The following is a 12138-nucleotide window of genomic DNA, read 5'->3' as shown; positions in this document are numbered from 1 at the left end:
AGTTCCTGTGGAGAAGGAAACATTTCATATACTTTTCCTTCCTTATAGACTAACACACAGTTAATTTTTCAATAAATGTCTTTTTAAAATTAGACAGTGAAAAGTAACGAGATCGTACTCGTCATTAACAGATCCCCAGTAAGAACAAATGAATAATATGACACTCCACCAAAGGATAAGATATTTACAGCAATAAATAATATTATACTCATTCTAATAGTTTTTTTTGTAAATTTAGGAGAAATCAGCTATTATTATACCCATTTTACAAATCTATGTTCAAAGACTGGATTTGACAGCTTTTGATTCTTAATCTGATATTCTTTATAGTAGTTTATGCCACAGTATGATAAGAAATTTGTTTTGGCATCTGAAGAATGGATGATTTATTTGTAAAATACTCAAGAATTATATTTAAATTTATATTACTCACTACTTCCCTATGGACCTCAATTCTTGGCATACAACTGGAAAATAATAAACTGCTGGCTTGGAATAACACAAAAACCTATTTTAACTCCAAGGATAATAAAGAACTAGTTTATTTTTCAGGGACTCAAAAATATTGGTCATTTCAAGTGTTTATAAAAGATGTAAATCCATCCTTAAAGATTAGATAATGAAGTAATGGTAAATTCTAAAAGATCATTACTCACCTTTCCCTCCTGGTGGTATAACAGTGTCAACAGACATCATAAGGTACATGCCAGCAATTAAAGGCTGTCTGCACAAAATAGTAACATTTATTTCAACTATTGGAAAACGTCAAAACAACTGCCTTGGAAAAATAAAGTATACTTCAATGCATTGATCTATAAAATATGATTCATGTGGAAATTAAACTAATATACGGGGAATGAGGTAGAATATATATTCTTCTTGAGAATAACTTATTTTCTTGGGCAAATAGCTGAATACACATTTTTGTGGCATGGTAAATGTTTCTACATGTGCTTGTGTGCTAAGTCTGACTTGTGTCTGACTCTTTGTGACCCAATGGACTGTAGCCTGCCAGGCTCCTCTGTCCATGAGATTCTCCAGGCAAGAATATTGGAGTGTGTTGCTATAGTCTCCTCCAGAGGATCTTCCTGACCCAGGGGTAGAACCAGCATCTCTTAAGTCTCCTGCATTGGCCAGGGGGGGTTCTTTACCACTAGCGCCACCTGGGAAGCCCAATCTCTAAATGGCTCCTGTAGTGATTAATTATAGGTATCAAGTCAGCTAGGCTGTAGTGCCAAGATATTTGGTCAAGCACTAGCCCAGATGTTGTTATAAAGGTATTTTTGAAGATGTAATTAATATTTAAACCACTGACTTTGGGTAAAGCAGATTATGGTCCAAAATGTGGATGAGTGTCTTAAGAAAAAAGACTGAGGTCCTCGGAAGAGGAAGGAATTATGCCTTTGGACCCAAGATTGCAACATCGGTTCCTGCCAGGATTTCCTACCTGCCAACCTGCCTTGAATATTTTAGACTTGCCAGATCTTACAACTGTGTGGGCCAATCCCCTCAGGTAAATCTCAATTTCTCTTTCTCTTTCGTTCTCTCTCTCTCTCTCATACATTCTATTGGTTCGGTTTCTCTGGAGGACCCTGAACGATACACCTCCCAATGACCCACAGCTCTGACATTCTTGCCCGTGTTCAATCATCTTCCCTTGACGCAGGCTGGACCGAGTAACCTGACCCAGTAATTTGTTATCTCTAACAGAATATAGCAACAATAATTTTTCTTTTGTCCACTGGAATCAGAGTACGAAGACCTGTGGTCACCACTTTCTTGACCTATCGCACACATGTTCGTAACTTCTGAGAGGAGGATACAGAAGTACTCCGGCTTCCACCTGGGACGCCCTCTTGCGGTCTCCCTCGCTGACTGGGAGGGGCAGACGGCGGCAGCCATGTTGGGAGCTGCCCTGTTTAGAGGCCACATGAGGAGGAAACGAGGGGGTCCTCCAGCCCACGGCCAGCAAGGAACCGAACCCCGGCAACAGCCACATGAGAGAGCCCGCGAGCGAATCCGCCCCGGCCGAGTCTCCAGACGGCTGAAACCCTGGCCGAGATTCTCACTGTGGCCTCGTGTCAGACGACCAGCACCCAGCTAAGCTGTGCCCAAACTCCTTAGCCACAGGCAACCGAGACAATAAACGTTTGCTGTTTGAAGCCACTACGTTGAGAATAATTTGTTATACAGCAGTAGATAACTAGCATAGTGGATTTCCCACTTTTAAGCTCTTGAAGATCTTTAAAAGTTGTCACTCAGATAGGATAACCGAAGTACTTACGGCAGGCGTGTGAGGTGTAAGGAAACACCAGAGCAGTCCTTGTGATTATCTGAAAATACACACACAAAATACACATCTCAAATATGAATAATGAATTTCAAATTAAAAATGTTAAGTAATAAATCAATCCTAAGTTTAAAAACCCTATATATTTCGTTTGCCTGGTGTTTTACAGTTTACGGAGTACTTTCATACGCATAAAATCCATTTAATTCCAATGTATCACAGAGCAACAACAAAACTATCATTTCAAGTAGTCTGTAGCTTTTTCTTGACTCATCAAACTGACCGGTTATCTGCTTTCTAGCAGACACACTAAAATGCTAGTCATAAGCTCACGGAAGAAAGCTATGCCCACTCTCTATGAAGTGAAGTGAAGTCTCTCAGTCTGTCCGACTCTGTGACCCCGGGGACTGTAGCCCACTAGGCTCCTCTGTCCATGGGGTTCTCCAGGCAAGAGTACTGGAGTGAGTTGCCATTTCCTTCTCTAGGGGATCTTCCCGACCCAGGAATCGAACCCCGGTCTCCCACATTGCAGGCAGACGCTTTAACCTCTGAGCCACCAGGGAAGCCCACGGAAGTTCACAGAAGAAAGCTATGCCCACTCTCTATAGACTATTTGTGTTGTTGAAACATCCAGAAAAGCTCGTGAACTGGATTGGTTTTGTTCTACGGGTATCCAAACAATTAGCTTTTCTACTTTTCAAAAACTGAATTAGTCCATAATTTGGGCTTTCAAGGTATTATCATTTTTTGGAGCCTATAATGTCTCAAATTTATGTATAGGAATCACCTTACTTGGTTTCTAAGCCTCGCTTAATCCTACCTTCTAAATAGGAACCGTATGTTCATTCTTTTTATACCCTAACTTCAGTGGAAAGTGTCTGAGTATCTCTGTACCTTTGCCAACGACACTTCAGAGACCTCTTACACATCCTCTCCTTTCTTCCTTCGTCTTTCTCAGGTAGAAAGAAGGTAAAAATTTAAATCACCCATCCAAATTCTTATCTCTTTTGAACTTGCTGATCTTTAACCACAGACACCATGAATAGTAACTCAGACTTACTCATTCCTTCCATTCCTGTATATGTTAAATTCTTTCTACGCATTTTGTTCTAAGGAATTGTAAAACCTTATATCTCAACTTGGAGTTGACTTTAATATAACTATTGAGTATGTACAAGAATGTTAGATTTATATTAGAAATTAAGACATGAAGTATACTAATAAATAATAGCATATGAGTTTTTAAGAAAAAATTTTCCTTTCGTCTGCAATTCTCATAAGAAAAGCAAAGGTAACATCACATAAAAATGTATAATAACAGGTAACTTAACTAGTAATATAGACATGTTGATTTACTATAGATAAAGTTTAGAAAGAAAGTATAAAAAGTCATGTTTAATAATTCAGTAGTAAAACACAAAGGAAACTTCTCTGTATAGTATTAAGCTTGATCTTCACAAAAATAGTACAGAAATAAATGCAATGATGAACATTTTATATTTAATTTTACATTTAACATCACATTAGCATCAATTTACAAACAGACTGTCTGCTCTCTTAAATCAATTTCAGTGAGATCCTATTTTCATAATAATTTCATTGAATTCTTTTTTAAAAAATTTCAACTGAGTTTTAAATAGATGAGAAAACAGTAATAAACAAAAGAATGAATACAACAGGTTTATCTTCATTTTTGCCTATGCTTTAGATATAGAAAGGAGAATTGAATATTGTTGCTTAATTTATTAAAATTGTTTATTGTTGGGAACAAGTTTTCCTAAGTGCGCTGATTGAGACTTAGTAGATACACCTACTCTATACTACTTTCAAAATGATTAGCCATTGGATTCACCCTGAATTACCCAAGTATCTTCACTGATCAAAAGAGAATAGTGGAAAGTATATCATTCATTTATACCAAATGAATTCTACACTCCAGAGACTCATCTAATTAGCTGAGTTGTTTTCAGAAAACATTTATCCTGTGTATAAGAAAATATCTATTGTCAAAGGGTATTTCGAGAAATGGTAATCATTTGTGCATTCAGTGAATATTCATTCACTGAGCAATTGCTATATTCTTCACAACTGGGATACAGTGAAAAGCACAGGTCCAGATCTCCTGCTGTCACGGTGTTTCCGCTCTGGTGGCAGTGGAGACACAGGAAGTGGGGTAGGAGGGACAAGGAGAAACAAAATACCAAGCACATAAACAGGGTACTGCCACGCTGTGAGCTCAACAGGGTAACAGGACCCTGGGCAGCTCTTTTATCTATTGAGGTCTAGGAAGGACACAGTGGCCAAGAGGCAGGAGACTGGCTAGGTCATGCGGAGTATCTTAAGATTCTGGGTTTCATTTTCTGTCTCCCAAGAAGCCCACTGGAAGATTTAAAGCAACTGAGGACAGGATCATAGAAGGTGTCCACCTAGCACATTATCTGGCACTTACAGATGACTCATTAATTACTGAGTGGTTGGGTTTTGTAATTTTTTATTTTAATTAATAATACCAGGCGAGAATTTCTCCCACTCCACTATGTCCAACGAAGCAAAAGGTTCTAAGCGGCTAACTGTCTCTTAGTTTTATATTATATCCTTGCTTTGAAAGAATCAAGTTAATCACATTTTGATGTTCAACTTGGCTAATATTCTTTACCACGACTTCAAAAAAAAAAACTCCATGAGAAAAATAAATAAGTTAACTGACACATTTCGGCAACTATTAAATAATTTATCACTAAAGCTGAAATATGTCACCAAATTAAAAGTAGTAGGAATGTTATTAACAGTAACATGCCAGCTATTGCCAGTAACTGATCATCCTCTTAGATAATGTTCTTGATTAGAATTGTCTAAATTGAGTAGATTTTTACTCAAAAGCATGAAAACAAGTCAAAAATAACTTTTAATTTGAAGACATTTTCTAAGCACACATCAAAATTTTCATGAAATTAAAAGACAGGAAATTAAATAATTTCTATATAATTGCTTCTTCCTTCCCTACAGAGATTTAAACGTGATCAGCCAATGCCATATTCTGTAATAATAATAACTAATTAGCTAAAAACTCAAGTAGTAATATGAGAAGCTCAACACATTCTGGAGAAAAATATACTGAACTTCTGACTTAGGTATTATAATATAATGACTTTAGGGAAAATTGTGTTTTGAGACTCTTAAGTTTTGTTTTACAGAATGTACATCTTGTATAGAGCTTCCTAGGTAGCTCAGTGGTAAAGAATCCACCTGCCAGTGCAGGAGACGTGGGTTTGATCTCTGGGTTGTGAAGATCCCCTAGAGCAGGAAATGGCAACCCGCCCCAGTATTCTTGCCTGGGAAATCCCATGGACAGAGAAGCCTGGTGGGCCACAGTCCATGTGGTCAGAAAAGAGTTGGACACAACTCAGGGACTAAACAACAACAAAATCTTCTATGGTTAGAAGGCTAATGAATATACAAAGTGAAAATCTTATCTGTTTAACAAAAAGCTCCAGAAATCAAAATATACAGAAGGAAAACTGGTGAAGAAACACACCTAAATAATCACACTAAATAGAGTTTCTTAGTCATGGATGAAAGAATTTGTTTCCATCAAATTTATCCTGTGAATTTGATCCACTGAGTCAGCAAAAAATGAGGCATTCTAAAAAAACTGCTGTGTGCATGTGTGCCTATGTGTATGAGTGTTTAGATATTATGCTTTATGCTTTAGATAGAAACATCACACTTTAGATATATATATCATTATTTATCCATGGGGTAACAATCACAAGACCAGCTGAGTAACTTGAGGAAATTCTTTAACTTAGTAGTGGATAAATATTTTAATGATGATATTTTAGTTGAGCAACATGCTAAGAGTTATCACAAAGAAAATACTTATAGAGCATATTCATATACATTTTTGATATTGTTTGAATCAATGGCTATGAAAATACATTATTTCAAAATCAAATTTTATTGTTATAAATCACTAGGATTTCTTCCAGTTTGACTTCCTACAGTTTGACCTGAGGAGCCCATGTGTTTGCATATACACACATTGAGAAGTTTCAGCAGGAGTAACCTGAACTCCCTCAGACAAGGCTGTCTGGAGGTCTGGAGGGCTCCAGGATCCACAGCTATTCCTATTCCAAGGGGCAGCTTTGGAGAGAAGCATATTTCAGCCTAGCGTTTGGTGTGGAGATTGTGACCTTTTAACTCTAACATGATCCTAGCCACAGTTACGCAACATTATTTCCATAACCTCCACACTGATCTTACTTCTGAACTCAGAAACTTCAGTTGGTTTTCCATATTTTACTGATGATTTCCAGTGGGCTGTGACTTTGCTTGCCCTTCTATTGTAACATGGCACTTCAGCCACAAGATATGAAGCCTCATAAGAATTAATTCATTTCAATTCACTAGGCTATAAATGAAATCTGTCTCTTGAAATGGATGACGCTTTAAAGGTTTATTATCCTAAAGAAACACATCAGTGCTTCTGCTAATATTTTACCACACACGATGAAAAAAATGCAATCAGGACAGAGATAGTTAAGAAAGGTACAGGAAATGAACTCGAGTATGCAAATCATATGCTGGTTGAAAAAGCTAGTCGAGAAATGTAATTCTGTGACTAGGATGAAAGTAAACAGAAGAGAGGAAGAGGAATAGATGGAAAAATTGAAGCACGGCAGAAGACCAGAGAAACAGAACACCACACATTAAGCAAAGGTTGAACGGTTTTGGATGAAATAACTGAAACGGCCTGAAATCACAGAATTGAAGGTCTGAGTGAAAGGTAGAACAGGAAGTGAGGACTATTCTCTTGACTTATATTTCAACATAAATGTTGCACCTTTCCAATGTACAATGTGTAAGGTTTGTTGGGTGGAAACTTTAGAATTAACCTTTACAGTTTCATCACACACAGCCATTTGACCACAGTCCCTTACAAAATCATCACACGTTTCCCCTAGGTCCTCTCTGAGTTCCTTTGTTTAAAAGGAGTAGGATCTAAAAAGTTATCTATTTAATATCTGGTAGACTAGTACTCCAGAGAAGGCAATGGCACCCCACTCCAGTACTCTTGCCTGAAAATCCTGTGGACGGAGGAGCCTGGTAGGCTGCAGTCCATGGGGTCGCTAAGAGTCGGACATGACTGAGCGACTTCACTTTCCTGCATTGGAGAAGGAAATGGCAACCCACTCCAGTGTTCTTGCCTGGAGAATCCCAGGGACGGCGAAGTCTGGTGGGCTGCCGTCTATGGGGTCGCACAGAGTCGGACATGACTGAAGCGACTTAGCAGCAGCAGCAACAGACTAGTACTCATGATCAATAATGACACCACTAAGAAACTTCAGGCCATACATGAGACATATACATAAAGAATGTAGCACTCTATTTAGATCATAGAAAATACTCAATAAATATAAGTTACTATGATCATTACTCTTTTTATTGGTAGATTCTAAAAAATTTCAGAACACCAATATTTTACTTTTAAGAACTATATTTTCAAAGCTATAGGTCAGAAATTTCTTTAACTGAAGAACACCACATTTTTCCAACTTAATAACAGGAATGGAACAAAGTGGGGGGGAATGGGAATATCAAATGAGCAAAGAGATGATTAAAAAACAGAATTAGAATTGAAATGGTATGCTAAAGATATTGCACAAAATAGGTATTTTGAAAATGGAAACAGAAATGCTGATTCAGAAAGGTACAAACTAGGGATATACAGAACAGAGTCATCAGTGATACAGTGAAATGTCAGTGAGACAAAAACATCCTGGTCTGGCTAAAATGAAATTCTTGCATTAGGGACTATAGCACCTTGATGAAGTTGATAATGCACTATTTCAAAGTCCTTCCATGACTTTTAGTAATAAAGATCCCCTTGACCAGACTCAAGATAACCTGTTTCTAAGTTCTGGACTAGAAGAAGTTAGTTCAATAGGATTATATGTGTATATAAAAAAATGAGTGAGGCAATTTTTATACTGATTTTGAAACTGTTCTCTTAATTATTCACTTGTCCTGTACAGCTATCATCATGCAAAAATCTTGACAGCTCTTCTTTCCAGGTATCTCTACTTATTTAGTCTTTTTCAAAAACAAATTGCTCTTTTACTGTACTGGGCTGTAGGCACATGCTCTCTCCAAGGTACACTGGTGAACACCTGACTTTCAGCTATTAATGTTTTGTATTTATAGAAGACTGAACCCAAGATATCCCTGTTAAAAGGATCTTTCATGACTGCTGTTCTCCTTCATTAAGAAATACTTTTCACCTTTTTTTTATTTTTAATTTTTTTTTGAGCTTTCTGAAAGATCTTTAATAAGGTACCTTGGGAACTCAATTCATTAAGAAAAAAAACCAGGTTGGTTTAACTATAACTGATGTTTCAGTGCAGCTCCAAAAGTCTTTATAAATAGTCATTTGGAGAGGTGGTCCTGGTCCTGGATCAGATTATTCCTTGTGTTTCTGAGAACAGTAAGGAGGAGAATTGTGATGTTGGGAATATGCTGCTGCTGCTGCTCAGTCACTTCAGTCGTGTCTGACTCTGTGCGACCCCATGGACTGCAGCCTACCAGGCTCCTCTGTCCATGGGATTTTCCAGGCAAGAGTACTGGAGTGGGTTGCCATTGCCTTCTCCATACTTTTCACCTTTAAATCAACCCTTTTAGATTGATTTAAAGAAACAGTGATGAAACTTCATTCACTAAGTAGGGATCAGATGACACTGGGAAGTATATTTCATTTTATGTCACTACAATCCATTATAATGTCATGTGTATATACTGGAACTTTTTGTAATGGTGAAGATATTAACAGTGAAAATGTTAAAAGAATCATTTTTAAAAAGAAAATAAAGTAATATCAAGTCTACTAATGTCTTAGAAGCACATCAAGCCATAGAAGTCCTGGTGGTCCATTGGTTAAGACTTCTAAAGAATCGTCTGATAATGAAAGAAACAAGTGCTTCCAGGCTTGGATGAAAACTGAAAATAACATTCAATCAGAATCTAATCTTGAGTCAGATGAAAACTGGATGACTGCTCCACAAGGGTTTCAGCTTCTCTTTTTGGAAAATTGTTCTCTGCTTAGGCAGAGATGTATAACCACAGCGAGGTATTTTATCAAACATATAGACTCATTGAATTTCAGAATAGGAAGGCACCCTGGAGATGATGGAGTTCAATTCTTGTACTTTATAGACAGGGGAAAAGTAGCAACCGAGACTTAACCTTGACCAAGGTAATTCAGCTAACTGGTGATACATCTGGGTATCAACGCTAATCGGTACTAATTCTCAAAAGTCAATATTTAGTAAACATTATTTACTTTTAAAAAAGAATTCTATTTCTTAGAGACTTCCAAGGAATTTTATCTATGAAATGTCCTGAAACTAAGCTACAAGAATTAAGCAAGGATGGATAAGTAACCAGTGGTACTTAAGGATCCCCACTTAGATAGGAAGTTCATTTCTCTTAATGGGAGGTAGATGCATGGGATATGAGGTTATCCATTCCACACTATTTAGCTTGCTTTTCTAATAATAGCTTTTAGTTCCTGATTGGATTCATAGCTAAGTAGTAAGGATGTGGAATAATGCATGATGATAACCTATTACATCTTAGGTTCTTAAAAGTCTGCTGTCCTAATCTTTCCCTCAAGAGATATATTTCATGAGCTCATCTTGTCCTGGATGCTTCCTGCTTCAATAAAAAAAAAACCAAAAACCAGGTTAATCATTGTTCCTGAGGGAACCAATGTGTTGTTACAACAACATCCCATTAATTGGAAAAGTCCTTCAGAAAGACAGTCATAGCAAGGATTTCAATTCACTGCACTCTCCTCAGAAGGTAGAGGATAAAGCACACCCATTATCTACTATCCCCACCACAGTTTTAGATGATGGATCCTTTCCTCATGGAAGTACTAAAAAGCATGCCTGGAACCACTGTCAAGTCTTATGAAAAACAAAGAACTAAGATCTTTAATATCAAAAACACATTTTAGAAAATGTGTGAGCAAACAGTAAACTGTCTCATACCCTTCCACCCTCCCAGAGTGTTCTGAACAAAAAATTTAACGATCTCTTTCTGTTTTTCTGCCTGTCTTGAATTAACAGAAAAAAAATGATTTAAGGGTATAAGACACACCAATAATTTTTCAATAATGTATGTCCACAGTTTTCTTAATAACAATTTGAATGCTGGCTTGATCTTAACCTTATGGTTCTTTGTTCTGAATTAACACCATTAAATGAATGGGACAGATGATGTTTGTTTTGCTGAGATTAAATCATGGCTCCCAAAGGTGGCAAGGAATAGATTACTTGGGGATTCATTTCAATAGTCAGGGAAAATTTCATATACTCAAAATTACTCGGAGAATCCCTTAGGAGAGTGGAGAGTGAGGTCTCTTAGTAGATGCAACACAGCCAGCTTCCTTGGTACTGGAGCAGACTGCTGTCATTTCTGTCGGTTGAGCCACATCTTATTTTTTTAAGTTATTTCCATACAGTTGGACCGTGCTGTTATATAAAAAGGGTTATTTCTGTACATCTGGAACCCTGCTGCAGCAGACACGACACAAGAATGAGAGGCAAAGAAGAAGCCATGGCGGGCACAGCGGATCGGGGTCCTGTGTTCATTCTGAGCACAGGCACGTTGAATGGAACCCTGGTTTTAATGAAGATAAGACACAGCTCCTTTACTGTTGGTTTTGGTACTCCTGGAATATAAACGCAGGTCATGCAGTCACTTAATAGTATTCGGTAAAAAGATGATTCTCCAAAGTAACCCGAACAGGCATATATAGAAGTTTTTTAAGAGTTTCCACAAAATGAGATCTCAGTCACCGAATTTCTCCCAGAGAATTCACTGAGAGCATATTTTCATCATCTCAGGACTCTCCAGTTACAGATACATTGATATAAAATTGTCTGCACTCAAAAAGCGCTAACATCTTAAGCCGTCACAGCAAACGTGTGTCTGGTGGGCAAATAGGGCCAAAGTGGGGGCACTATTAATACACGACAGAAACTGCACAGAGGTGTTCCTGGAGGCTGCTAAAAGCTGGCTCAGAGACAAGCTTCAGTGCTAAATAAACCAGCACTACAAAAAAAAAAAATCTTCAAAAAAGGATTCCTTTTGAAGCTGTCACTGCAGTGAGTCAGCCTCCTTTGATTTTGTATTCACTGCCGTGGGACTAGAAATTACTAGCTTCCATTTGTCCTGTGGCAAGGAAGAAAAAATGCATTTATCCATCCTGCAAGAAGATGACTTTCACGAATGATGGCTTGTGCTGTTCCCAAAAGAGATCAAATGGAAGGCAGGCAGGCAGGCTCACCAGCGAGCTTTTATAATCGCTGTGTGTGCAGAGGATGTTACGGCAGGACAAATGTTGGAGCACGTTCCTCTTTCCATCTCTTATGAATGCAGAGAAAAGACGCCATGGTGAAGCTTAGGGTTCACAGTGGTTCTTCTCTCAGAACGATGAGCCTGCTCTAGAATCATGCTTCTAAGAGAGTAAAATTAAAAGACGAAACCCCCAAAACCTAAGTAAATACATAATTTTTAAAAACATGGCATGGAGCTTTTAAAAAGATTGACTGTTTTTTGAACTTTTTGTTGAACTATAATATATGGAATAGGGTACAAATCATAAAGTATAGCCTGAGGATTTTAAGAAAACTAACACACTCTTGTAACTAGCATTCAGATCAAGAAGCAAAAAGCTCTCTACTTGTGGCCCCTTCCCGAGGCATTAAGTTTTAAATCTTTACTTGGTGTACACAGTGTATTTAAACATTCATTTGTCTTTCCAAAGGTGCTGTCTTTTCACACCT

General features: G+C 37.7%; 1 protein-coding gene across 23 annotated transcripts in view; it reads right to left on the bottom strand.

Moving 5' to 3' along the window:
* PAM (peptidylglycine alpha-amidating monooxygenase) overlaps positions 1-12138 on the bottom strand; it is a 308314-nt gene that overhangs the window by 74847 nt on the left and 221329 nt on the right. For all 23 annotated transcript variants that reach the window (XM_043913698.1, XM_043913701.1, XM_043913704.1 and 20 more), the window contains 2 exons: positions 2285-2333; positions 657-724 (listed from right to left, as the gene is read on the bottom strand). In XM_043913698.1, the coding sequence (XP_043769633.1) occupies positions 657-724; positions 2285-2333 (117 nt within the window). The remainder of the gene's footprint in view (positions 1-656; positions 725-2284; positions 2334-12138) is intronic.

The sequence above is a fragment of the Cervus elaphus genome, chromosome 9, assembly GCF_910594005.1.
Source record: "Cervus elaphus chromosome 9, mCerEla1.1, whole genome shotgun sequence".
NCBI classification, from domain to species: Eukaryota; Metazoa; Chordata; class Mammalia; order Artiodactyla; family Cervidae; genus Cervus; species Cervus elaphus.
This window is presented reverse-complemented; position numbering and strand designations above follow the sequence as displayed.